The sequence below is a fragment of the Drosophila subpulchrella genome, chromosome 2R (assembly GCF_014743375.2).
Source record: "Drosophila subpulchrella strain 33 F10 #4 breed RU33 chromosome 2R, RU_Dsub_v1.1 Primary Assembly, whole genome shotgun sequence".
NCBI classification, from domain to species: domain Eukaryota; kingdom Metazoa; phylum Arthropoda; class Insecta; order Diptera; family Drosophilidae; genus Drosophila; species Drosophila subpulchrella.
In genome coordinates this window covers 1,402,464-1,430,110 of record NC_050611.1, presented here as the reverse complement: position 1 = coordinate 1,430,110, position 27,647 = coordinate 1,402,464, and the positions used below count along the sequence as shown (strand labels likewise).

The following is a 27,647-nucleotide window of genomic DNA, read 5'->3' as shown; positions in this document are numbered from 1 at the left end:
ATCAACATATATCTTGCTCGAAGGAGGAGTTCTATTCCTTCCCCCATTCCCCCAACTAAATCCACTTGGGTTTAGTTCCGTTTGGATCAGTTCACACATTTGCTACCGTTTCATATTTTTCATGCTCATTATTTTTGGTGCACGTTTGAGCAGATATATATGGGAGAGGTGCGGGGGCGTTGCAGCCAGCACACCCCAAGTAATAACTGCAGTTCCCACAGCTAAAAATACATACTCCCAAAGTCACTAATTTGAGGTTGAGAAAGGTCTCCGTCTCCGGCCTCGTCCCCCGGTCCCCTCAGAATTGATTAAAAAAGAGGGAAGTAGATCGTCACTGGTCGACAGATCGAAGCTCCCAACCGACCGGCTGTACAATAAAAATTAAAGTGTTTTAATGTGTAAATCGTGCGTTGGGAACAACGCACCGAGAATCGGAGCCCGGGAAGCCCCAAAAAGGAGGACTGGAAGATACAGATACAAGCCGGGCTACCGATCGGCAGCGATCGTGCCACACTAAATGGCGTTTACCTTGATCCCTTGGCCGGGAAGAAAGAGAAAAGGAAGAGAAGCCACAGCACCGGTGTTTGGGGCTGATATTGAACTTTGATTTCTGCCTGGTTTCTTCGTTATAGAATTTCAATTCTCAGTTTCTGCAGAAGCAGACTCGAGCAGCAGACTCTGCACGTTTCGCCAGACGATTGATCCACATATGTCGGATGGTTCTGAGGTTTCTTCAGCTCTGGCTCAGTCTCTCTTACTTTCTGCCAGCTCATCGTGTTTATTTGGGGTTTTCGTGGGAAAATGTTTGCCAAATTTGCGGCATTCAAGGAGCCAAAGTGATCGTTATTAAGCATGGTGATATGCTCATCAGTCCACAATTCGACCGAACCCCATGGTTTAGTTGGTTTAGTTCACCAACCACGGCACTAGCATTTATTCAATTTACAAAAGCTGACATGATCAGTGCTGCAGAGCTTGTGGATGATGGATGGTCACCACAGATTATTGCTTAACACGGGATTTACGCTCAAGCCGCGAGGGATCACTTTGCACAACCAGAGTTGCCAGGCGGCGCAATACGTTTACGATTCCACCCAAAACTCCCCAAATCGGGATCGAGATATAGGTAGATGGCTATGTCAGCTGTCAGCTGGCGTATGGCCCGCGACCATGGTTATTGACAACTCCTTTGGTCTTAATCCTGCCAACATCGTAAAGTAATAAATTTGCCTGAAAAAGGAAAATCTGCCGGGGATCGGCTATAAAAACTGGCCCAGTCAGGTAAGCTCCGTAATGATTGCCCCCGACCCTGAATCCGAGACCCCAGACCGATCCAGGTCCGATTCTGATCTTCCGATCTATCGTAAGTCGCAATCCCGGTCCCAATCCCAAGCAACCCCCTTAAGACGCTCCTGATGAGGCAGGCCAGGCAAAAATAAAGAATCTGAATCTGAGCAATTCGCCTTGCAAGGGGGTTGGGTTGTCATGGGGGTTGCGACAGCTGCGCCGAACAATTGCAAGGAGTTTTCCTTAATGAATTGCAAATCATTGGACGGGCATTGATCAAGTTTGCCCTTGGCCAGGGTGAAATATATGCGACTAAATCTGCCATCAGACGCCCAAAACACAGCCGGACTTTTAAAGGACGTATGTACCAACATCTGTCGCGAAATATCCTACTTATTGATATCTACAATTTATTATACACATCGGTTAATACATTTTGTTTTCCAGAAACAATGGTTTTTGTCGTAAGAGATCTTAAATTTCGAACCATATTTCTAAATATTTTCGAGTAGAATAATAATTTTCTCCGAAATTGATCAGAATTTGGATGAAAAACGATCTTAGAAAATGAATCTTTTATAATGGTTTTTACTTTAGAAATCGTTTTATTAAATGGCGCGGAAGTTTTCAAAAACCTGGGTAAAAGTAGTGACCCGAATTAATAGGTCCTATACCTGGTAAAACTCAAAGAAATATTGAAAGTTGGTTACTTTTTAAGTCACTAGAACACTTATCATTTCTTAAGGAACAAACTTAAATATAAAGGTGTTATATGGTCTTTGCTATGTTTTCTTTTAAGGAGATTTGTCTTTGAAATATTTAAGAGAAAACACCTTAAATCAGGAGTTGGTCCTCAACATGCGACTAATGACTTGACCGAATGTTGTGTTGTTTCTAGATCAGAGTCGGGCTTAAGTTCGTTTACTTAAGTTAAGCTCCTATTTTCCGTAATCCCACTGGATTCCGCAATTCTTCGGCTCGACAACTCTGCCTGCATCGGAATAACATAGCTCACTCATCCCATCCAAAGTGCCCAGCTCATTGGGGTGGTTCTGTGGGATAGTTTACACTCACTCGCTCTACGTTTGAGTGGAATTCTTCTGCTGCTGCGGTGGAAGTTCTCAGTCTGCGGACGGCGATCGTTGAGCTGTCTACCTGCCTCTGCCGCTGCCTCTGCCCGCGTCGCCAGGTAAACGAGCGTCTTGGTTTCACTCGGGGACTCGTTTCGCCTTCGCCTCGATTCGTTTTTAGTCAGTGCCAGTCGACTTCGAGGATCAGTATCCTTTTGGCATCCCGTGAGCGCGGTCGTCTGCCGCTCTCCCTCGAATGAAAAACTGAAATACCATATCATACTAAAACGATCTTTAAACGCGTACCGCTTGTTAAGTTTTTGCTGTTCGGACATTACTAAAAAGTACGTGCAATAACTGTTATAACCATTTTCGTACTTGAACCAAAGTTATTGTGTTGTGAAAAAACCAAACCGAAGCTGACATATCTTGGATTACTTCTTACTTGGATATAAAAATTAAAATCGTTACAAAATGGATTACAAAAACGATATTAATTCGGACGACGATTTCGACTGCTCCAATGGCTATAGCGACAGCTATGGCAATAATGGACGCACGTCCAATCCGAATGGATTATCAAAGGCGGAATTGAGAAAGGTGAGCGTGGTATTGCAATTTGATCTTTTAGTTAGTAAAAAAAAACCTATTTGAAGATTCCAAAGAGGGGTTTGCATGTCAGTTAATTGTCATTTAAAACCTTGCGATGTATCATGGCAAAAATTTAAACTAATTAAAACCAAAAAAGATATTTTGAAAAAATCCCTATTTAAGGATTATTTATTTGGGGCTAGAAAAGTATCAAATTACATAACGGCATTACAAATACCATATATTTCGTATAGAATCCAGACAAACAAAACTTAAAATTAAATGTTGTACAAACATTTCATTAAACTTCCAATAAATTTCTTTCAAATTTGGACAATTAACTAATTGCTTTTCCCTTTCTTTCTTTTTTAGACAAACAAACCGATTATGGAGAAACGTCGTCGGGCTCGCATTAATCACTGCCTCAACGAACTGAAATCCCTTATCCTGGAGGCCATGAAAAAAGACGTAAGTATCCTCTCCATGAGTCAGAGAAGAAGAGGAGTTGTCCGCCCGCGATTTAGAAACTAGGCCCCCGATCCATATCAGTTCACTTTCCTTATAAATTATGTCAGACCATAAAAACCCTTGAGACACAAGTGTCCGAGGGCGGCAAAAGTACAAAAGGACAAAAAACTATATAAAAAACCAACTCCTACGACACTCGAACGGCAAAAAAACACAAAAACCAAGGGCTCTAATTGAGTATTAAATTTTATTGATGATCATTACACGAGAGCGCCGACGAGGAGTCAGTCAAGAGACCAAAAAGTGTTAACAAGTCGAGGAATTACGCAGAAATCGGTGGAGATGCGAACGAAACCAGTTTTCCAAGGAGTGATCCTGCTGTGAGAAAACTACAAAGCAGAAATCAAGTAAAATTTGCCGCCGCAGAATTCTGCAGGAGAGCCGGACCAAAAATCAAATAAGAAAGACATTGAGGGAAAAAAGCAAAAGTAAACAAAAGGTTCAGACAGGAGAGCGGGGGAGGGTGAGGCTCGAAGGGTGAGGGGGCGGGGACTGGCGAGCGACCTGCGTGGGAACCTTTTGCTAAAATATGCAGTCCCAGAAGGCGAGAAAGAGACGGAGAAACGGGGAGCGAAGAATGACGAAGATCGCACTGGACGAAAAAGATCTGAAAGATCAAGAACAAAGTTCTGAATTTAAAATATGGTGGGAAATATTTTTTACCAGAGAGTATTCCAACCTAAACCACTTTTTATAAAGTATGCAATCACTTTATGTATATATGATCTTCCAAAACTACTTCAATAATAAGGATCTATCAAAATTTGATGATATGGGAGATCAGCTTGAGAACCTCAACTTCCTTGCCTTAGAACCCTTTTCCCTCAGTGCACAGTACGAAGATCGTTCTTCTCGCTGTAGTTGCTGAATCTCACCTTGGTCGTGTGATATTTACAGAGTGGACTCGGCTGAAGTGGACTGCAGATTACACGCGAATAGTTGGACATATGAGGCACGAAACGTGCTCCTTAACTTTGCTTTTTCCCAAGCCGTTGAACTTGTTGTAGGGCCCCAAACAATTAGCCCGACCATCTCCTACTCCATCTTCATTTCATCATTATCTGACTTTGGTTCCTTCTTTTTCTCTGCTTTTAGCCGGCTCGTCATACCAAACTGGAGAAGGCCGACATACTTGAGATGACGGTGAAGCATCTGCAGTCGGTGCAGCGCCAGCAGCTGAACATGGCCATCCAATCGGATCCCGGCGTGGTCCAGAAGTTCAAGACGGGCTTTGTGGAGTGCGCCGAGGAGGTTAACCGCTACGTTAGCCAAATGGACGGCATCGACACGGGAGTGCGTCAGCGACTCAGTGCCCATCTGAACAACTGCGCCAATAGTCTGGAGCAAATCGGTTCAATGAGCAACTTCAGCAATGGCTACCGCGGAGGTTTGTTTCCCTCAACGCCGGCCACGGCTGCTCCCACTCCCCTGTTCCCCTCGCTGCCGCAGGACTTGAACAACAACAGCCGCACGGAGTCGTCTGCTCCGGCCATTCAAATGGGCGGACTACAGCTCATTCCCTCCCGCCTGCCCTCGGGGGAGTTTGCCCTGATCATGCCAAACACCGGATCCACGGCTCCGCCCCCAGGACCCTTCGCCTGGCCAGGGTCTGCGGCTGGAGTGGCAGCTGGAACAGCCAGCGCCGCCTTGGCCAGCATTGCCAATCCCACGCATCTGAGTGACTACACACAGAGCTTCCGGATGAGCGCCTTCAGCAAGCCAGCCAGCAATGCTGCCCCGGCCAATCTTCAGGGAAGCCTCGTCCACCCACTGCCCGTGCAAACGCAGCTGCCGGCGAAGAACAGCACAAGCAGTCCGCCGCTGAGTCCCATCTCCTCCATCTCCAGCCACGGCGAGGAGTCGCGGGCTGCCTCGCCCACCGTGGACGTGATCAGCAAGCACAGCTTCGCCGGGGTCTTCTCCACTCCGCCGCCGACCAGCGCGGAGACATCCTTTAACACCAGCGGATCCCTCAACTTGAGTGCCGGAAGCCACGACAGCAGCGGATGCTCGCGATCGCTGGCCCACTTGCAGCAACAGCAAGTGAGCTCCACCAGCGGAATCGCCAAGCGGGACAGGGATGCGGAAGCCGACTCCAGTGACTGCTCCCTGGATGAGCCCTCCTCTAAGAAATTCCTCGCCGGCGCCATCGAAAAGTCCAGCTCCGCCTGGAGGCCCTGGTAGATCATCAGTATAACCCACTTCTATGTTACGTTTATCCACTGTTAATTTATTTCATCGCAATTTTTTTCAAAGATCACCAACTCAAATGCTTTAGAACCCCATTAAGTTTCAACGACTTCTATATGTTTTTATGTATCCACGTTTCGCTTTCTTCATTTTAAGTTCAGCTGTGATTTTGTATATTTTTTGTGTAATTCTCATTTAAGCATTTTTATACGACTATTATGTAGTTCATTAACTAATTATGATCTTTAATGTTTCTTTTACTTCTCAATTATTTAATCAATTAAAAGAGTTTCTATTTAAGTTATGTAGATTTCATTGTATAGCGTTTATCGTTAAGTATTTCACGTTTCTATTTTAGTAGTTCATCATAACGATTGTAATTTTAGTTTTTAGTTAATTAAAGATTTGATGATTGGAAAATTAGTGAAAATAATGATAATAAAAGACGAATGCTAAGAAACAAGCAATCAATCGATAATGTTGTTGAAGGGTTTTTGGAAATTGCTAGTTTTTTTAAATGTATTTCAATTCGCATTAATGAAGTACTTGAACTCGTTGGAAAATCGGAAGCAATAATCAAACTGATAGTGGTATGACTGCACCGGAAAAAGCCTTGCATCTTATGTTCAATGTTTTTGCAAAGTTTGATTGAACCGATTACCCAATTGAAAGCTCACAATCGAGGCTATATAAGCCCATAGCGTTTATTCACTGTGTGAAAAACTAAACTAAGTGCAAACGAGAGCGCGCAGTGATCTTCAGGCGTGCATAAAAAAATATCAATACAATTCATTCGGAAAAAATCGTTACTATGCTAAGAAATAAGCTGTTCGTTGTTCTAATTTGGGCGATCCTGCCTTTAATTACGTTGGCCGACGATCCTGAAGATGGTATTCATAAATACCGAGCTTCTCCAAAACTCACGGGCCCTGTGAAGCTCTTGCACGATCCCGAGGATTCCATACTAAATACTTTGGATGCCGCCCTGGAGAAGATTTCCGCGATCTATATGCAGGCATTGTTCGCTGGTACCCATACTCCGGAATTAGAAGCTCCACTGAGAGCCTTAGAAATGGAGCTGTTCGATCTGCTGGACCAGCTCTATAAGCAGAATCGTCTCAAGGACTATATGAAGTACGAAGCGGAAGTGACGCGACAAATGATAATCTACAACATGCTCAAGAGATTGTTTGGCTACACTCAGGATATTGTGGAAATGGAGGCTGAGACTATCTAAGCTGTAAATTATAAATTTGTTTTCTAGTCCTTAGGTTAAAAATGCAGTTGAAATAAAAAGATGCATTATAAAATTTATAAATATATTTTACTACTAGTTAGGAAGCCGTAATATTGTATACATTTTTTTAAGTATGTGAAAGTTCAAAGAAAGTATACAGAAAGTATATATTCTGGTTCAGGTCGACTAGCCATTTCGATCTGGGAACGAAAATCGGGGAAAGTAAAATTCAGATTAATTACCAGAATTGGCAATTCATTAAAATTTGTAAATTCTCGTTCATACCAATTTATATTTTTCATGTCTTTAATTTTTTCTAATTCCTCTTAGTGTAGAATCCACATGAAAGTGATTGAATAAGGATTGTAGCTACAAATTGATTTACATCCCCATTTCCCACTTCAATTTTCAATTTCCCCTTGCTTTCCTTTTCCCTTCGACCCTTTTTTGATTTTTTATTCATAATTTGATTTCACTTCCGTAATAACTTCCGCAACAGCCTGTTCTCGTCCTGCGGCTGCCTTGCGTGTGGCTGTCGAGCGTCGCCCCCACCTTCTACCTTTCTGTTTGGGACTGGGGACTCGGAACCTCCGATATTCGGCTATTCGGATCCTCGGCACTTCCCACACTCAATCATATCGGCGCTGCTGTTACCCGATCCTGCTGTGAGAAAAACAACAACACCTCCGCCGAGAGATCGAAAATTATCATAATTTCCATTTCCTCTTTACGCTATTATCCTTTTGCATTTCCCAACACCGTTGCACTTGTTCGTGTGTTTCCCACACATCCTTGAGATCCTTTATCGCTGCTTGTTTGCTTTGTGGTTGTTCGCAGGTCTCCCCGCCCCGTCTCCTTGAATTCCACTTGTCTCGCTGGATCCTTCGGTTTCATTCCTTTGTGCGTCGTGTTTGCTGTGATTTGATGCTGGGATCGGAATCCTGAGCGTTTTCCGTGGGGTTTCGGCAATCACTTTTATTTTTACTTTTGATTTCTTTCCTGGGAATCGCTGTGGGAATGTGCACTTACCTCGATTTCGTATAAATATTAGGGCATTTACCACATTTTCGGGCAAACTTGTTTTCCATTATTAACAGATTTCATCTTAGCGCCTGCCTTGTTCTTTTGTTTTTTGGGATTCCAGCAAATTTAATTGTCATTTAACAAATTAACTTGCCAAAAATTCTTCAATTCTGGCCATGATTTTCCCACAGACAAATTCCCCTGCCCACAATAGAGTTATTCCTGCCGAAAACAAAGTCATGCGGTGTTTCGCAGGAACTCTCCCACACACATTTTGAATATGCCCCTGTGATCCTTTTCTGCTGCAAGAAAAGGATGAAATGTATCCCGGCTACCTGTGCATCGGCAAATTCAAATCGCTTGCATTTCTTAAGGAGGAACAAAACCAAATAGGTCCTGAATGGACCCAGTTATCTGGGTTTCACGGGCTGATTTGGTTTCTTGTGGGTAACAAGTGTATCTATCGGTATCCGTGAGATGGTTGTGATTGAACAGCTTTGCGCAATGGGAAATGTGGAAAACTGTTTCCTTTAGTTTTCCCAGGATATGGGCGCTGTAAAATTCCTTGAGAAAAAATGCATGATTACGGCATTAGCATTGCATTGTATCTTTATACTTGATCCCTTGTTGTCTTCCCCAGATGAAACACACCTTAGTTCGATTTATTTGGAATTAATGAATATTTATTACGTTTTTACAGTGGTTTTTGCAGTGCGTGAGCTGTCGCGCGTTAGTTATTCGATTTGCACTTTACTTAATTAATTACATACATCATTATCTGCATAAATATCATTTTTACATTGTATAATTGTTAAAATTTGGCTTTTATCTGAGCATTATTTTATACATGAAATCTCTTTCGGTTTTAGGTCGATTGATTTGAAAATCGTGCAAACTAAATAATGCTACATACATGTAGACATAAGTATTCTAGTTGTGTAAACTATGTGATGCAATTATTCCTAAGCAACTTGTTCGTTAATTTATATATTCTGGATATGCTGGCGCTGGGTCGTCCTGGCATTGTGAAGACTAAATTAATTTAAATGCATATTTGGTCAATCTCCAGAGACGAATTCGACTTCGCTCGCGTTCACTAATTGGCAAATTGTTAGTGACTGCTCGAATGGTTTTTCCGTTTAATGTTAACTAGGCTGCTTGTGGGCAATAAATGTATAAAATATGTACAACGTTATCTTCAGCTCGCGAGCTTCAACTAAATCTACCAACTACTAAATTTACAGATCCACAAAACGTTTCGGATATACACAGATTCAAGTATATTAAAAATTCATTTATCAAAAGGCGTATTGCTTGTAAAACGTGTAATCAAACGAAAAGAAGACTTCCCGGTAATAAGGTATAAGGACATCATTAGGGACATAACAAGGGGAGCAAGGCTGCCCGAGTTAGAGCTCTTTGGATAAGGACCAAGGTAGGCCCAAAATTAAAATAATATCAAAATAATAGAAGGAAACAAAATGTACACAACGTTTACAAAAGTTCGTTATATGGCTAAGCTATCAGTCCATTGTTCGAGTTCAAATCGTTATTGAGTGTTGGGATGTGGATATCTCCTTGGCCAGCTGTGCCTAGCACAGCTCCCGGTTGCAGCCGGTCAATCATCAGAGGATGTCCGGCGTGTGATTCTCGTCGTGCGTGTGCTGCAGCAGTCCTTTCCGCTCGTCCGGAGCCGTGCTGTGTGTTATTTCCGTGCTCACTGGCTCCGGAATCGCATCCGCGTACATAGATTCGTACACGGGATTGGCAAAGTTACCCTGCAAAATAAACTAGAGTTAGTGGTGGTAAATGGAAAAGTGAGATGGGGTTAATAAAATATTTGGTACTAGCTACTTTTAGTTAGTTATTAAAATTAGGGAATTATTTTCTCACCTTGTCATCTTCGTTAGCAAAGGTAGGCGCCTCATCTGCATCACCACGATACATGGCATTGGTGAGCATGATCTCTACGTTGTCTGTCAGGCGAGCGTGAGAGAATGGCTGAGCTATGCGATGTTTCCTGCAAATAGGGATTACGGATTAGATAAGCCTAATAAAATGCCATAAAAACCACTCACTTAAGGAAGTAAACAGCACCGGCGAACAAGGCGAGCACCAGTAGAATCACAGCCAGGATGACGGCCAGCACGGAGAACACTCCGCCCGACTCCGTGGGCTCCTGTTCGCCCTTCAGGGCGTCAGCACTGTCCACCAGACACGGCACCACCTTGTTGTTTTCGCACAAACATTCGTTGATAGAGCTGCCCGGCCGACAGACGTTGCACTCGCCTCCGACACAAAGGGGCGGCAGTTCACAGGCATTTCCTTGCCACTCCCCAATGCAGCTGCAATGGGGCAGGCTATACTCATCCAGGTGGCAGACACCACCATTCGCACAGTACCGCACACAGGGATTGTCGTCCGGAACGGGCACCGTGCAGAAATCTCCATTCCACTGATCCGTGCAATTGCACAGTGCCACTCCCTTGATGATATGACAGGTACCAGCGTTCTGACAGATCATCAGAGTGCAGGGATCCCTGATGGGCACCTTGGAGCCTTCGCAAAAGTGCGGCGGACTAGAGGTGTTGCACAGATCCGACTCGCAGCTCTCTCCTATGTAACGCGGCGGACAGGTGCAGCTGAGGCGACCACCCCGCTCCGAGCAGGTTCCTCCGTTCTTGCAGAAGTCCCGGCAGGAACTGGAACCGCAGTGCTCGCCAAAGAAGCCACTGGGGCACTTGCACTGACGCTGGCCCTTTGTGCCGATCACACACGATCCGCCGTTCTTGCAAAAGTCGGCGCACTCATCGATCTCGCATCGCTTGCCGGTGAAGCCATCCGGACACTCGCATTGTGGGGTGCCCGTTAGGGTTTCCCGGCAGACACCGCCGTTCTCACAGGTGAGATTCTTACAGTGCTCGCACTGCTCGCCGGTGAACATATCCGGGCAGCTACACTTCATGCCTTCCGTTTCGGAGAGCAGGCACGACCCCCCATTGTGGCAGCGGCTCTGGCAAACAGGCATGGAGGTCTCGCACCTTGCTCCAGACCATCCCGCCGTACAGGTGCACTTCAGAGGTGGCGTTTCCTGGGATCCCGGCAACTGTGGCGCCACCGAGCACACCCCGTAGTTTTGGCAGTAACCAGAGCACCGATAGTGCTCACACAACTCTCCCTCAAACTGCGCCTGGCAGATGCACTTGGGCACGTGATCCACGATCTTGCAGGTGCCCAGGTTGCACTGAAGCGGACAGTAGTCGGGGATGTCCGCGTGCGCCTTGCACACACCATCATCGGTCATCACATAGCCTTCGGCGCACTTACAACTGTAGCCAGTGGACGACTCCGAGGAGAGAATGCAGAGGGAGCGGGAGGACTTGCAGGGATCCTTGGCGCAGGGATTGCTTACTGGAAAAATTAAACGTTTTGGTTTCATCACAGTTAAGGAAAACGAATGGAGATTCTGGGTTTTTACTTACTATTTCTGTTCTGTTTCATTGGATGTAGAATGCCAATGTCAGACGACCGATAGCCCTTCAGCAAGTAGGTTCCGTTGTCATTGCCAAACTTGTTCATCTTAATGATACTCTGATCGTAGAGCTTGATGTACAAATAGTCCTCAAAGACGTCTATCTTTTGGGGTTTCTCCCGGTTTCCAAAACGACGCACCACGTTGCGGTCCTTGCCATTAAGGCGACACGTCTCGATTGTTCCTTTGCGATAGTCCGCCCAGTACAAACGACCCGTCGGATAGTCCATAGACAGGCTGATTGGCCAGCCCACGTCGCGCTCCACCAAACTCTTCTTGTTGCTGCCGTCCAGGGAGGCCACCAAAATGCCGTTCTCCAGCGTCGACCAGATCATAATGCGCGACTCGGGCTCCAGGACAATATCCGTGGGATTCATGCCCGTCGACACAAGAGAAATGTATTTTTTACCCTCAATATCGGTTGCCAGAATTTGATTATGCCGCGAATCAATAATGTAGACACGCTGAGAGATCCAGTCCACGGCCAACGATTTTGGGTCGTCCAATTCGGGGATCTAAATGGTAATAATTATAAATATTTATGCTTTTGTATGCTGATCATTTGTTGTGTACTCACGTTAAATGCGGTCAGCTCCTTAAGATCACGCCGCACCCTTACTCCTGTACCCTCGACATGCGGAGTGGCAATCTTCATGGTGTGAACCTTGCCGTGGTGCGAGTCAATCCAGAAGAGAAGTGTGTCCTTGGGCCTAATTAGTATGTCAAACACATCGATCTTGAGGCTGTCTGTCTGGAAGAAGCCAACTACAGTGGTTCCCTCCTGCTTGGCGGGCAGAATAAATCGGAACTCCTGCTCAGAGGCGAGCAAGAGTATCTGATCCGGTCCGGAGGCCAGGCAAGTGGCATTCTTCTCTGGCCCCTTGTGGTAGCCATCCGCACACTTGCAGTTGTAGTGGCCCGCTTTCTTCTCGATGCAGATTTGCGAACAGCTTCCAAATCCGCAAACCGGCGGCTGGCAGTTCATCTCATCGGATCCGTCGATGCAGTTGTACTGCCCGTCGCAACGATAGCCCTTCGAGATGCAGTCGTCGTTCTCGCATTGGAACTGGTCGTGCCGGCACTTCGGCAAGGCCGCACACACCGCATCGGACTCATCCTCGTTCTCGCCGCAATCATTGACGCCGTCGCAGAGCGCCGAGTTCCGGACGCACAGTTGGTTGTGGCATTTGAAGGCGTTGGCATGGCAGTGGGTCTTGGCACAGGTCTCTAAGCTCTCGTCACTGCCATCCAAGCAGTCGTCCCACCCGTCGCACTTCCAGCGGGACATGATGCATTTTCCGTTGCCGCAGCTGAAATGGTCCGAATGGCAGGTGCAGTTTACCTCATCGGACCCATCCGGGCAGTCATCGTCTCCGTCGCACTTGTATTGCCTGAAAGAAGTAGGTATTTTCATCATACACCAGAAAGCCAATTTTGACCACTTACTTGTTGATGCAGGTATTGAAGGCGGCGCACTTGAACTGATTCTCCTTGCAGGTGATGTTGCAGTTGATCTCGTCGCTGTTGTCGTCGCAGTGGATCTCTCCATCGCAGCGGTAGTTGTGCTTGATGCACTTGCCCGTACCACACCGGAACTCGCTCTCCGAGCAGTTGCGCATCTGGCAGTTCAGCTCGTCACTGCCATCGCCGCAGTCGTTCTCGTAGTCGCAGCGCCAACGACCCGGAATACACTTGGAGTTGTTGCACTTAAAGTAGGTGGGGTCACAGGTAGCCTTGGAGGTGAAGCAGCTGCTTGGCTCGTCCTCTCCATTGGGGCAATCGAGGTCGTCGTCGCAACGCCAAGCGAGTGGAATACACCGACCCGAATCGCATCTGAAAGTAAGGAGGACAATGGCTGTTAAGCTACCATGCTAGTATTTCTTTAAAATGGTAAACTCACTGGAAGTCGTGGGCTCCGCAAGAGACATTATCACAGTTGGCCTCGTCGGACTTGTCCGGACAATCGATGTCCCCATCGCACACCCACACGTAAGGCATGCACCGATTGTTGCCGCACTGGAACTGATCCTTCTTGCACACTAGTGGCGTGCACGCGGATTCATCCTCTCCGCCCGGACAGTCCTTAACTCCATCGCATCGCTTCACATTGTCCACGCAGAAGCCACTCGAGTTGGCGGTCGCTCCACACTTCATATGGGTATCGAAGCAGGTGAACTTGTCGCAGTTCAGTTCATCCGATCCGTCGCCACACTGGTTAGTGCCATCACAGAGGTTCGAGGGGTGGGTGCACTTCTTGTTGGCGCACTGGTACTGACCAGGCTCACAGTGGAAGGGCGGACAGGTCTCCGGCTCGTCGCTGTTATCGCCACAATCGTCCTGGGTGTCGCAGCGCCAGTAGAACGGAATGCACTTGTAAGTGTTCACGCACTCGAAATGTGCAGCCGTACAGTTAGCCCGACATGTGCGTCCATCATCCGCCAGGACAAAGTTAGTTGGACACATGCACTTGTAGTACGGTTCTTCCGGCGACAGGACGCACAGCGTGGAACAGTTGGCCGCCAGGCAGGGATTTCCGCTTATGGGCTGCTGCTGGCGGTAGGGATGGAACACGCGTAGGTCCATCGGACGATGGATCGTGGTGATCAAAGTGGTGCAGTTCTGACCGTTAAAGAGGCTGCAATACTCAATGGACTTGGTCTCCCAGTCGGACCAGTAAATACGACCCTCCCACACGGCGATGGCGAAAATGTGGTGCAGATTCAGTAACGGATTGATGCTCCTGGCCAGCAGCAATCGCGTGTGATTTCCGTCTAAATCGCTCACCGAGATCGTGTCCTCCCTGGCATCGCCCCAGAACAACTGTTGCGTCTCAAAACTTATGGTCAAGGCGTTAGGCCAACCCAAGCCATCCCGAATGATCATCTTAGGGTTGGAGCCATCCATGCCAGCCTTGCCTATGTGCGGAGTGTCGCCCCAGTCAGACCAAAAGATGTGCCGCTGATACGGATGCAGGGCAACGCCACGAGGTTCCCGCAAATACTCGTTGATCAAGACTTTCCGGTACTTTCCGTCGAGCTGTGATACTTCTATCGTATCCAAACCCTTGTCGCACCAGTACAGGTTCTTTGCCACCCAGTCTACGGCTAGTCCATCGGGGTTCTTCAGCATGGCTTGGTGCAGGGTCTGCGTTTTGTTTTCCTTGGGGCAGTGCCTCTTGATGGTACCCACGATGCTGGTGACATCAGACCAGTACAGGCACTGGCTATCCCAGTCGTAGTCCAGGGCCACTGCATTGGACAGCTCGTTGATCAGTATACTGCCGTTGCCTGCCATGTCGACCTGCCGGATATAGTAGCGATTCGAGAAGATCAGCTCCATGGACACGTTGCTGGTGGCCTTGCAGGTGTGGTGATCCACCAGGGCGTAACCCTTTGCGCACAGACACTTGTATGATCCGTATGTGTTGACACAGGTCTGGGAGCACGGCTGCTGCTCATCGCACTCGTCGATGTCCGTGCAGAGGTGCGGACTCTTGGGCAGGACCTTGTACCCCGGCCGGCAATGACACTGGTAACCCACCACCTTGTCCTCGCACTCGTGCTCACAGATATCCGGAATCAGGCACTCGTTCACATTGCACATCTCCTCGTCGGAAAAGTCGCCGCAATCATTCCTCCGATCGCACAACAAATCAGCATGAACGCAGGCTCCATTTTTGCAGCGGAAGTCGTCGGTGCCATTGCATCCCCGTGTGTGGGCACACAGACTGCTCGTCTCGTCGGATCCATCGCCGCAGTCCGGTTTTCCGTCGCACGTCAGGTTCTTCAATATGCATAGGCCATCTTGGCACTGGTGCATCAGCGATCCGCCAGGACAGGAGTGCGGAAGAAAGGCTGGCACACAGCCTTCGTACTCATCATCACCTCCAGGACAATCCTCATCCCCATCGCATACATAATGAGAGTCGATGCAGAGGCCTGCGAAGATAACAATTTGATAATTAGAAATTAAACAAAATTGCCTCTTTGTTTTCAAATAGGACTGTACTGTAGTATGCATATATTGAATAACTACTGTACCAAAAGTACTTAGAGCAAACACACTGAAACACTTTGTTGCAGTGTTTACATAAGCAAAGGCCCGGTCAAAAACCCAAGTGGCCGAAACATGAGTCGATCGGCGCGCTCACAGAAAGTGCAAGGCCGCTTAACCGAACTCAAGTACATGCATATACCCTCGCGCTTCAGCCAGAGAGCATAATTAAATAAATATGTATAATATATAAGATATACATAGCCGTCTCTCTGCTGTCCAACTGTGAGCAGCGCAGCCACGAGACTTAGGCTTACTTAGAACCTAAGGAAAAATGTAAGATCAGAAACAACTGAACGTTGGTAGCGGCACCTTTGCTGCTCCAAATTTAAATAAAGATTAAATTAAAAGTCTGAGTGAGTAGAGTGCGAGTAATGGGCAAACGCGGAGGCCAGAAAAACAAGATCACTAAAAGAATAGCTCACATTAAGTGGCTATTGTATACAAAAACGCCGCCCACATGGGCCACAGCAGAAAAATTAACTGCTGAGCTTAATTTTCTAAAAGAATGCCTCCAGCAACGAAAGCCAAATACTGCAACTCACTCAGCTAATATTAAAGTTATAAACGAAACAGTTACTAATAAACCACCATCTCCAAAGCCTTTGCCGAAGAAACCTAACGTCTGCCTGAACGACTGCCCTGGACCACTAGAAGCTGCAGCATGCAAATACACATGCACGAAGAAGACCAGTGCGAAGACCGGCACCGGCCCCGCCTGAACCAATAGGCCACGGACATCAGTAGCAGCCAACAGCGCGAGGGACTCCACGTCCCTTTCGCCTACGAAGGAGCGTCAGCGTAGCCAACCCGGCGACGACCAGCTGACGCGGAAGACATCTGATGCAGCAGTTAAAATAATTGCAATGTAAATATATTTAATAAGAATTGTAAAATTGAGCGGAACCTTTTCTGCCCAATTAGAAGTGTAGCCCGTAAAGCTATACAAAACAATAGGTAGAAAACATGTAAAAGTAGATGCAAAGTAATACAATGAGTCAATTTTCTGAAGAAACATTGACCAAATAGAATCAGAAGACCTTACAGAGACAAACCCTAAAATAGAAGAGCAAGATTTAAATAATCTTACTATTCCAGCTGTTTTCATGTCAGATCTGGATAATTGTACAGATTCTGATGATAGTTCAAGCATAATAGAAAATAAAATAAGTAACAATATCACAATGGCACAATCTAATATTGATTTTATTAATACAGCATCCAAGCTTATACCAGTTTTCGATGGTAAAGCTGAAAACTTAACAAGTTTTATTGATGCATTAGAAATAATAGAATCAATAAAAGGCGAGCACGAACAATTAGCAGTTTCCATAATAAAAACAAAGCTAAAAGGTGTCGCCAGAAATCTAATCGGAAATGAAACAACAATAACTGAAGTCATTTCCAGATTAAAAAGCAACGTCAAAGGCGAAACTGTAGAAGTATTGTCAGCAAAACTGATGAACCTACAGCAACGCAATAAAACTGCTAACCAGTACACAGAAGAGGTTGAGCAGATGACAAAATCTTTAGAAGGTGCATATATAAGGGACGGCTTACCACTAGAGTTAGCCAGAAGTTATTCCACTCAGCATGCAGTCAAAGCAATGACAAAAAAAAGATCTACAAAATATTAGTGGAAATATAAAGAAAGTCACTACTAGATATCAAAATAGACAGAAAATCCGCGCGGAAAACAAACAAATAGAATTGCCTACGCAATCTATAGAGAAAGCTTCTAAGCCCAACGTATATGAAGTCAAAAACAATGTAGTGACCTTGCATGTAAAAGATATGCTACACTCAAAAAAAAATCACCATAAATATTAGAAAATCGCCCGTGATTTTAAAACGCCATTGATTTAAGAAACATATATGTTTATTTAAACAAGGTAGAAAAATTACTACAAGATATGATGTTAGCGATTTATATACCAATGGAATCCTAGACTTAGGTAAATTTTTCCAAAGGCTTGAAATGCAAGCCGGTATAAACAAAATCAGCCAACTCAAAATGGCACCGTGGGAAAATATCTTTGAACATGTTTCAATAGATAATTTTAAACAAATGGGCAATAAGATATTGAATACATTCAGAGTAGCGCTACTCAACCCGGTTGCCCTTATAGAAAAACAAGATGAGAAAGAAGCTAAACTGTCTAAATTCTAGGACGATCCAATACAAGGAGGTGATACTGGCATTACAAAAACCTTTGCCAAGGTCAAAAGACATTATTTTTGGAAAGGTATGACTCGAGATATTACTGAGTACATACGAAAATGTCAGAAATGCCAAAAAGCTAAAATAACTAAGCACAATAAGACTCCATTGATAATAACTGATACGCCTATAAATGCTTTCAACAGAGTGATTGTGGACACTATTGGTCCACTACCAAAATCAGAAAAAGGCAATTAGTATGCAGTCACTCTAATATGTGACCTGACTAAATATTTAGTTGCCATACCAGTTCCAAATAAGAACGCGAACAGTGTCGCTAAAGCCATTTTTGAATCATTTATTCTGAAGTACGGTCCAATAAAGACGTTCATTACGGACATGGGTACAGAATATAAGGATTCAATTATAAATGACTTGTGCAAATGCCTAAACATTGAAAATATAACATCTACGGCACACCACCACCAGACAGTCGGAACAATAGAACGAAGTCATAGAACTTTCAATGAATACATACGCTCATATATATCGGTTGATAAAACTGATTGGGACGTATGGCTTCAATATTTCGTTTTTTGTTTCAACACGACCCCTTCAATGGCACATAATTATTGTCCATATGAGCTAGTATTTGGTAAAACAAATAATTTACCGAAACAATTTAATAGTATAGAAAATATAGAGCCCATATATAATATAGATGACTATGCTAAGAAGAGTAAATATACATTAGAAGTAGCATACAAAAGAGCTAGAATAATGATAGAAGAAAATAAGAAAAACAAGGAAGAACGCTATAGTCGAGTACCTCGACTATCAGATACCCGTTACTCAGCTAAAGGGACCAAAGGGAAATGGATATATGCAAGCAGCAAAGCTAGATTGAAATGCGCCACCTACCGGCGGTAGACAGATTTAAGCGTTATGGGCGTTAGAGTGGACGTGGCAAAATTTGTTTTGGATCAATCGATAGGTATTGACAAGACCAATACATTTCAGTTAAAATTTTGTATCTTGCATAAAAATTGTGGGCGCCACAGGCTTGGGCGGCTTGTGGGCGTGGCATATTCGCATAACAATCTTGCGCTGCGTACAAGGCTATGGAATCTATATCTGAGATCCCAATTCTCTATCTTTGATAGTTTCCAAGATATCGATGTTCATATTTACGATTTTTTGAAGTTTGTAGGCGGTTTGTGGGCGTTAAAGTGGGCGTGACAAACTTTTTTTTGGGTCAATCGATAGGTATTGACAAGAGCAATACATTTCAGTTGAAATTTTTATTCTAGCATAAAAACTGTAGGAGCCACAGTTTTGAGTGGGCGTGGCACTCTACTGAAACAAACTTGCGCTGAGTAAGAAGCTCAGGAATCTGCACGCCAAATCTCAATAGCCTAGCTCTCATAGTTTCCGAGATCTCAGCGTTCATCCGGACAGACGGACAGACGGACGGACGGACAGACGGACATGGCTATATCGACTCGTCTAGTGATCCTGATCAAGAATATATATACTTTATGGTGTCGGAAACGCTTCCTTCTGCCTGTTACATACTTTCCGACGAATCTAGTATAATAATAACATAGATATGTCAGTAGGTGATCAAGTCCTCTTAAGAAATGAAACAGGTCATAAGTTAGATTATCAATATACCGGTCCGTATAAAGTAACGGAAGTAGGAGAAAAAAATAACATTATAATAACAAATAATAAGAAAAAACAAGGAAGAACGCTATAGTCGAGTACCTCGACTATCAGATACCCGTTACTCAGCTAAAGGGACCAAAGGAAAATGGAGATATGCAAGCAGCAAATGCGCCACCTACCGGCGGTAGACAGATTTAAACGTTGAGGGCGTTAGAGTAGGTGTGGCTAAGTTTTTTTTAAATCAATCGATAGGTATTGACGAGACCAATACATTTCAGTTAAAATTTTTTATCTAGCACGAAAATTGTGGGCGTCACAGGCTTCGGCGGTTTGTGGGCGTTAGAGTGGGCGTGGCGTATTTGCGTGACAAACATGCGCTGCGCACAAGGCTACGGAATCTAAATCTGAGATCCCAATTCTCTATCTTGGATAGTTTCCGAGATATCCACGTTCATATTAACGATTTTTTGAAGTTTGTGGGCGGTTTGTGGGCGTAAAAGTGGGCGTGGCAAACTTTTTTTTGGGTCAATCGATAGGTATTGATGAGAACAATACATTTCAGCTTAAATTTTTATTCTAGCATCAAAACTGTAGGAGCCACAGTTTTGGGCGGTTTGTGGGCGTGGCACTCTACTGAAACAAACTTGCGCTGCGTAAGAAGCTCAGGAATCGGCACGCCAAATCTCAGTAGCCTAGCTTTCATAGTTTCCAAGATCTCAGCGTTCATCCGGACAGACAGACAGACGGACAGACGGACAGACGGACAGACGGACATGGCTAGATCGACTCGGCTAGTGATCCTGATCAAGAATATATATACTTTATGGGGTCGGAAACGCTTCCTTCTGCCTGTTACATACTTTCCGACGAATCTAGTATACCCTTTTACTCTACGAGTAACGGGTATAAAAACTTACAGTTCATAAGGATAGATTAAAATTGTTCATTTCATAATTGTATTTAGTATGGCCATGCTTAGAAATACTTTTTCTTTACGTACGAATATTATTCCCAATTCCATTTTCTTAGTAAATAATAAAAAAAAAAATTTTTTTTATACCCGTTACTCGTAGAGTAAAAGGGTATACTAGATTCGTCGGAAAGTATGTAACAGGCAGAAGGAAGCGTTTCCGACCCCATAAAGTATATATATTCTTGATCAGGATCACTAGCCGAGTCGATCTAGCCATGTCCGTCTGTCCGTCTGTCCGTCTGTCCGGATGAACGCTGAGATCTTGGAAACTATAAGAGCTAGGCTATTGAGATTTGGCGAGCAGATTCCTGAGCTTCTTACGCAGCGCAAGTTTGTTTCAGTAGAGTGCCACGCCCACTCTAACGCCCACAAACCGCCCAAAACTGTGGCTTCTACAGTTTTGATGCTAGAGTAAAAATTTAAACTGAAATGAATTGTTCTCATCAATACCTATCGATTGACCCAAAAAAAAGTTTGCCACGCCCACTTTAACGCCCACAAACCGCCTACAAACTTCAAAAAATCGTAAATATGAACGCGGATATCTCGGAAACTATCAAAGATAGAGTATTGGGATTTCAGATTTAGATTCCGTAGCCTTGTACGCAGCGCAAGTTTGTTATGCGAATATGCCACGCCCACTCTAACGCCCACAAACCGCCCAAGCCTGTGGCGCCCACAATTTTTATGCTAGATTAAAAATTTTAACTGAAATGTATTGGTCTCGTCAATGCCTATCGATTGATCAAAAAAAAAATTTGCCACGCCTACCCTAACGCCCACAATGCTTAAATCTGTCTTCCGCCGGTAGGTGGCGCATTTAAATCTCGCTTTGCTGCTTGCATATCTCCATTTCCCTTTGGTCCCTTTAGCTGAGTAACGGGTATCTGATAGTCGAGGTACTCGACTATAGCGTTCTTCCTTGTTTTAATTAAAAAAAAAAGGTTTAAAAAAAATTATTCTCTTAAGTAAAATATACTTATAAAATAACTTCATAACTTCTGCAGTCCAACTGTGGGCGGCTGCGCTCCCTTAGGACTTAGGCTTACTTAGAATCTAAGAAAAAATTTATGATCAGAAACAACTGGACGTTGGTAGCGGCACCTTTGCTGCTCCAAATTTAAATAAAGATTATTAAAACGAACCAAAGAGGTTTTACTCTACAGTACTACAAATATACCGATAGTTTTAATGTTTGTTTTATTTTAAATTTAAAAACATTTTTAAAATCGATATATCTCCATATTATCGCGTATTTGTTAGAAAAAGCGAAGTTATGTCTATTTTGCTTTCATTTTCTCATTGATCGATCGCTGTTTTAGCAGCTATTTGATATAATCATCATAAGAGACTACTTTTGGGAATGATTGAAACTTAGGAGCTTATTGCGTAAAACAGACAAACGATATTGACTTCGCTCTTGAAGCCTTTTAATAATATTTCTAACTTAAATACCGGAAATGTTTCCATAACTGCATTGCAAACTTCTTATAAAATGATAAGTGTAAAAACAAATATTTAATTTAGCTTTGTACGCAAGCAAAACAAAGATGATGTTTCTTAACTACACGTAATGTTGTATTAGATTTTGAAAATAATGGTAAACCATAGGTACTTTAAGAAAGTGTTGAAATGTGATATAAGAACTCAGACTTACCACTGGTACAGAGGTGAGCAGGTGGCGGACAGTCTGGAATGTGAGTAACGCCCCCGCATTGGGGACCCTCGTCCTCGCTGCCCTCATCGCCTAGGCCGCTGGGACAGTCCTTTTCACCGTCGCACACCCACTTTTGGGGAATGCAGCGACCGGAGCTCTTGCACTGGAACAAGTGCGGTCTGCATGGCCGACTCGGGCACTGCGGGCCCTCGTCCGTGCCATCCTCGCAGTCGCTCTTCCCGTCACATTGCCAACTGGCCGGGATGCAGATTCTGTCGCAGGCAAACTGATTGCCCCGGCACTCGGTGCGGCAGTTAATCTCGTCGCTTCCGTCTGGACAATCCTTCTCGCCATCGCAGTGCCAGGATCCGGCAATACAGTTCCCGGCGGCACAGCGGAACTGGCCGGGATCACAGCTTACATTGGTGCGGTTGGCGCAGTCCAACTCATCCGTGCCATCTGGACAGTCTGGATCGCCGTCACAGCGCCAGCTGGGCATGATGCACATGGTGCTGTTGCCGCAATGTACAAATGTCACATCGCCCACCTCACAGGGAGTGGGAGCACACGTCTTTTCGTCGCTAAAGTCGCGACAGTCCTTCATGTTGTCGCAGAGGAACTTGCGCGGAATGCACTCGCCGCTTCCGCAGCGGAACTGATCCGGTTGGCACTTGCAGAGCAGGGCGGTCTCATCGCTGCCATCGCCGCACTGCTGCTCTCCGTCGCACTTCTGCTCCTTGGGAATGCATCGGTGGTTCTGGCACATAAAGTGCGTCTCCGGGCACTGGCGGAAGATGCAGTAGCTGCGCCACTCGTCCGATCCGTCCGCGCAGTGAGTCACGTTGTCGCAGGTTAGCTCCATGGGTATGCATTCCCCAGAGTGGCAGTTGTACTGCAGGGCGCCGCAGCTCGTGTTCACTGGAGCAATGCAGCGTCGACCGTCGGGTGCCAGGATGCCCCGGGTGCAATGACAGGTAGCCTGGCCGCTCTTGTTCAGGATGCACACATCCTCGCACTGACCATTCAGGATCTTGCACTGATTCGCATCGCAGTTGATGCTGGTGTTCTGAACCGCCACAATGCCCATAGGCCGGGTCACATGCTCCCGCAGGAAGAGCACATCCGTGCCCGTGTATTTGTTAGCTCGAACCACAGCATGGAGCACCCAGTCTGTCCAGAAGAGGAGGTCCCCGTACACGGCCATGGCGAAGGCGTGCTTGGGCGTGGAGTGGGCCAACACCACTCGATTGGTGCCATCGTAATTGGTCCGCTCGATCTTGTCTAGCCGGGCATCCGCCCAGTACAGCTTTTGCTGATCCAAGTCTAGAGTCAGGGCATTGGGCATTTTAATATCGGTTTTTATGATAACTTCAGTTCCGTATCCGGTGAGGTACGATCGCTGAATGCAGGGCGACTCCTCGTTCCAGTTGGTCCAGTAGATCATGCCCAGACACGGCTCCACGGCGATGCCACGCGGCTTGTCCTTTTCCCGAAGACTCAGCACGTTCTTCACGTGGTTTAGGTTCTGATCGGCGTGCTCAGAGAGATGCCGCAGCTCCACGCTCCGGATGGCAGCATTGTTGTTCGAGGTCCAGAAGAGCTGCTCGTTGACGATGTCGTACGCCAGACCCTCCACTCGCTCCTGCTGGCCTAGCAGGACGCGCTGTCCCGTGCCATTAAAGTACACCTGGTTGATGGTGCTCAGCTGGACATCCGAGTAGTACACCATCTGCTCCTCGTAGTTATAGCTGATGGCGATCACGTTCCTCATCAAACTGGAATTGGAAATCATTTGAACAGGCCAGTTTTTATCAGCATGATCCGTCATGTGGATGCTTTCAATGTTGCTCCGATAGCTGAACAGCAGGAAGTTTTCGTACGGCTCACAGCTGTAGCCATCCGAGGACAGGTGACTGTGGGCACAGGCGCAGATGGCGCTGGTTCCATTGAACAGACAGAGCTGTTCGCAACCTCCGTTGCCGTGGGCACAGGGATTGCTTCCCTTTTGAAGGTGCTTGGAGTAGATTTTCAGATCCCTAATGGCATCCTGTTCCGTTTGGAGGACCACCTTCGACTGACTAAGGTTGGCCAAGGGGGCCACTCGAATGATTCCCTCGTTGTACTTGTTTTCCGCCCAATACAAATACTCTCCCATCTTGGAAAGAGCCACGGGATTGTTGAGGCTTTCATTCAGCAGCTGCTGCCTAAGATTTCCATCGTAGTCAACCTTCATCAGGGCATCCGGGTAGCGCTCACACCAGTACACCTTGGTGGCTTCTATGTCTAGGACTAGACTGCCAACCGCCCAGTTGGCTCTCGTTTGATTGACCAAGACGAAGGGTTGACTGCCATCCAGGCCAACGCGTCCAATGTGTTGTTGGGTAACATAGAAAAGCATTCCTTGCAACGGATCCACCGCTAGAGCCGTAGGTTTGTCCAAGTTGGAGACCACCACATATCGATGGCTTCCATCCAGACGAGCAACCTCGATGATATTTCGTTTCGTGTCGCTCCAGTAGATGTTTCCTGCCACCCAGTCGATGGCAATACCACCCAGCCAGTCCTGCTGCTTGTATCCCACGAGATTTAGGGCCTCCAGAATGGTTTCCCTCTGGGTTCCATCGCGTTTCACGCGGGATATACTGCCCAGCTCGGTGTCGCCCCAGTAAAGCGTATCTGTCGCCGCCAGATAATCGATGAAGCTGGCGGAACTTACCCGGGAAATGGGCACCAAAGCCTATTAGAAGGTAAATGTTAAGCAATTTTAAGCTTCAAATGAAGAATAAAATATCTTACCGGAGATGGCGTGTCAAACTGCTCCGATGGATCAATCATTTCCACGCCCTGCAACACATCGATGGAGTAGAAAATAAATTCCGCCCGCGGAACACAACCGATTGGATTGTTTGGCTCCACATCATAGCCGAGGGCGCAGCGGCAGACGTGCTCCGTGGCCGAGGTGGCTAGGCAAAGGTGCTGACACCCACCGCCCAAGGCCCAATGGGCACAGGTATTTGAGCCTGTTTGCGCATCCGCATAAAACATCTTCATGCTCTGAATGCTCTCTGGAAAGGGAAACAAATTTATAATCAGAGGAGCTAAATCCTGGATTTGAGATCCACTTACTTGTATTAACCCTGAGAAAGGACATGTTGGAGCACGCTTCCTTCTCACATTGCATAATCACACTCTGAATATTTTCCGGGAAATAGAGCGTCCCATTGTAGACAGTCAGCGAACTGATCGAAGTGATCGCACTAGCCACCAGCACCTTATGCGTTTCGTTCTTTGGAATGTCGTAATAGGCGATTCCCGAGCTCTCGTAAGCATAGTACAGTCGCTGTGAGTCGAAGTCCATTGTCAGACTCTGGAGATTGTTCTCGTACTCATAGATCAACAAGCGGCCCGAACCGTCTAGATTGGATTGCTCCAACTGGGACAGGCTTCCGTCGGAGGCAGAGTGAATCCAATACATCTTTCCACTGCAAATTTAAGATTATAGGTCAGAGAGTTCATCTTGGCCGGGTTGATAGGCAAGTTGACTTACTTAGCGGGATCCAAGACAATGCTGTCCACCATATTCAGATCCTCGTGGATGGTGGTCACATATTCACCCTTTAAATTACTCGCCAGAATATTACACTTGATCTGACCCGAAGAGAAGTACAAGTTTCGGGCAATCCAGTCGAGGGCAAAGCCATAGGGTTTCTCAATGTTGGTGTTGATTATGGGCTCAATCAGGCCGTTCGAAATTCCGGCACTTGAGATCTCATTCTGCTGAATGTCCGACCAGAAAATGCGACTTTCATCTACCAGGAAATCTATGCGTTGTGGAGCCACCAACTTTAAAAAAAGGAAATTCTTAATGTTACGAAAAGTTTATACTTAGTTCGATTTATTTACTCACCCTTGGAGACTGCCGAATAGTTGGTATGGTGAGGTGACTGGGCTGATGGAGATCAATACCCCGAATCTCGTCCACCATGACGAACAGCAGCACCTGTTCATTGGGCACACAATTCCTTTCATTGCTGGGATCCAGGCGCATCACATGGGGACACTCGCACTTGAAGGTTCCCTTACCACTAAGGAGACAAAGATGAGAGCAGCCTCCGTTGTTCTCGCCGCAGGGATTCCGATCCCAGGGCTGGCGACTGGAGTGCATCACCTGGATGCCAAAAGGCTGGGACTGGGTGCGTTGCAGCACCTGGACGTCGCTTCCATTCCACTTGTTGGCACGTATTACTGATGTGGTTCGCCAATCCGTCCAGTACACATAGTTCTCGAACACAGAGATGGCAAACGGATGGGAGAGTATGTCCTTGTTGCGGAGTACCACGTGATGCTCGGATCCGTCGTACATGGTGCTGCTGATTGAGTCCGACTTGGCATCCACCCAATACACCCTTCTTTGAGTGTAGTCTAGGGTCAAGCCATTGGGCCATCCGGCATTCAATTGCCAGCTGGTGGAGATCATGCGTCTGCCGTCGCCCGACATGCTGGCCCGCTCAATTCTTGGCGAGTTATCATCCCAATCGGTCCAAAAAAGAAGACCCTCCCTGGGATCCAAGGCTATAGCTCTTGGGCTCTCCATGTTGCCGGCAATCAGTGTACGCCGAAAGCTGCCGTTCAATTTTGCCACCTCGATCTGGTCCAGGTTCGAGTCGATCCAGTATAGGTTTTTGCCAACCCAATCCACGGCCAAGCCCTCGGTGGTGGATAGTCCAGAGTGGATGACGGCGACTACATTTCGCAGACTCTCGCCGACCAGCTGACCCCTATAAATCTTGTCGTCAATCACATCAGTCCAGAATATCTCCACATTGGATTCGTTGTTGTACAGGAAATCCAATGCGATAATATTCCTTAAGGAGGTGTAGAAGTTGGCCACGTTCAAGGTCTTCAGGTTGACACCTTTGATATCCTGCCTGTTCGTAAAGATGACGTAAGGCTCATCCGGAGCGGTGCTTTTGCAGGTGAACCGATCGTAGCCCAGGTCGAATCCATCCAAGCAACGGCAGTCGTATCCCTTGCCGCTGCTCTCGCACACCTGCGAACAAGTGTCCCAGTGATCGCAGGCGTGTTGCATGCTGCAGCGCTTTCCGTTCGGTTGCAGGTACAGGTGGTCGGGACAGGAGCAGATATACCCCTCCGGCGTGTTGTGGCAACGATGGGAGCACTCATGTCCCCGGTCGCACAGCTTATCCGCGCACAGGAAGCCCTCGTCCGTTGTGTCCTCGCAATCGTTCTTTCCGTCGCACAGCTGGTTCACCGTCACACACTGCTTGGAGAAGCCACACAGCCGATCCGGATGCTCACAGATTACAGTCTCGTTCATGTCAAATCGACTAGCATTGATATGGGTGCAGTTTAGCTCATCAGTCTTATCAAAACAGTGAGGAATGCCATCGCAGCGCAGAAAGTCCGGGATGCACTCGAACGGATCCAGGCAGGCGAACTCGTGCGGGGCACATTCGCTTAGATCCTTCCATCCAGTCACCGGATGATTGTCGCTCTTTGTCTGGTTGCAGTTGGCCTCGTCGCTGAAGTCCTCACAGTCGTGGATCCCATCGCACATGTGCATCTCTCCAAAGCATCCAATGGGGCGGCAGTACTTCTCCCCGTGTCCACACTCCAGCTCACATTCCATTTCATCGGCATTGTTTCTAGAGAGAGA

The 27,647-nt window shown here is 46.2% G+C and overlaps 3 protein-coding genes across 5 annotated transcripts in view; 2 read left to right on the top strand and 1 right to left on the bottom strand.

The window, feature by feature from the left end:
• The first annotated feature begins 977 nt into the window (after positions 1-977).
• On the top strand, positions 978-5,922 carry LOC119550334 (protein deadpan). Of its 3 annotated transcripts, none has more exons than XM_037858953.1 (4): positions 978-1,281; positions 2,675-2,957; positions 3,321-3,416; positions 4,572-5,922. In XM_037858953.1, exons 2-4 carry the CDS (start codon positions 2,832-2,834, stop codon positions 5,658-5,660), a joined length of 1,311 nt encoding a protein of 436 aa, XP_037714881.1. In that variant the 5' UTR covers positions 978-1,281; positions 2,675-2,831; the 3' UTR covers positions 5,661-5,922. The 3 variants fall into 3 exon arrangements, with proteins under 3 accessions (XP_037714881.1, XP_037714880.1, XP_037714879.1); XM_037858952.1 differs by having other exon boundaries at positions 2,186-2,957; XM_037858951.1 differs by lacking the exon at positions 978-1,281 and having other exon boundaries at positions 1,871-2,957.
• A 490-nt stretch (positions 5,923-6,412) lies between these two features.
• On the top strand, positions 6,413-6,916 carry LOC119551237. Its single transcript, XM_037860477.1, has one exon. It carries the CDS (start codon positions 6,478-6,480, stop codon positions 6,901-6,903), a length of 426 nt encoding a protein of 141 aa, XP_037716405.1. The 5' UTR covers positions 6,413-6,477; the 3' UTR covers positions 6,904-6,916.
• A 1,666-nt stretch (positions 6,917-8,582) lies between these two features.
• LOC119551824 (prolow-density lipoprotein receptor-related protein 1) overlaps positions 8,583-27,647 on the bottom strand; it is a 66,180-nt gene continuing 47,115 nt past the window's right edge. The window contains exons 10-21 of the mRNA XM_037861385.1: positions 25,878-27,636; positions 25,518-25,813; positions 25,097-25,452; positions 24,767-25,035; positions 21,971-24,707; positions 13,359-15,396; positions 12,905-13,291; positions 12,036-12,849; positions 11,409-11,973; positions 10,005-11,337; positions 9,820-9,946; positions 8,583-9,704 (exon numbers count right to left, since the gene is read on the bottom strand). Of these exons, the coding sequence (XP_037717313.1) occupies positions 9,552-9,704; positions 9,820-9,946; positions 10,005-11,337; positions 11,409-11,973; positions 12,036-12,849; positions 12,905-13,291; positions 13,359-15,396; positions 21,971-24,707; positions 24,767-25,035; positions 25,097-25,452; positions 25,518-25,813; positions 25,878-27,636 (10,834 nt within the window). The 3' untranslated portion in view covers positions 8,583-9,551. The remainder of the gene's footprint in view (positions 9,705-9,819; positions 9,947-10,004; positions 11,338-11,408; positions 11,974-12,035; positions 12,850-12,904; positions 13,292-13,358; positions 15,397-21,970; positions 24,708-24,766; positions 25,036-25,096; positions 25,453-25,517; positions 25,814-25,877; positions 27,637-27,647) is intronic.

Coding starts and splice junctions, on each gene's coding strand:
- LOC119551237 (XM_037860477.1), top strand. CDS start 6,478: ATGCTAAGAAATAAGCTGTTCGTTGTTCTAATTTGGGCGATCCTGCCT.
- LOC119550334 (XM_037858953.1), top strand. CDS start 2,832: ATGGATTACAAAAACGATATTAATTCGGACGACGATTTCGACTGCTCC. Junction 2,958..3,320: donor CAAAGGCGGAATTGAGAAAG/GTGAGCGTGGTA, acceptor TTTCTTTTTTAG/ACAAACAAACCGATTATGGA. Junction 3,417..4,571: donor TGGAGGCCATGAAAAAAGAC/GTAAGTATCCTC, acceptor CTCTGCTTTTAG/CCGGCTCGTCATACCAAACT.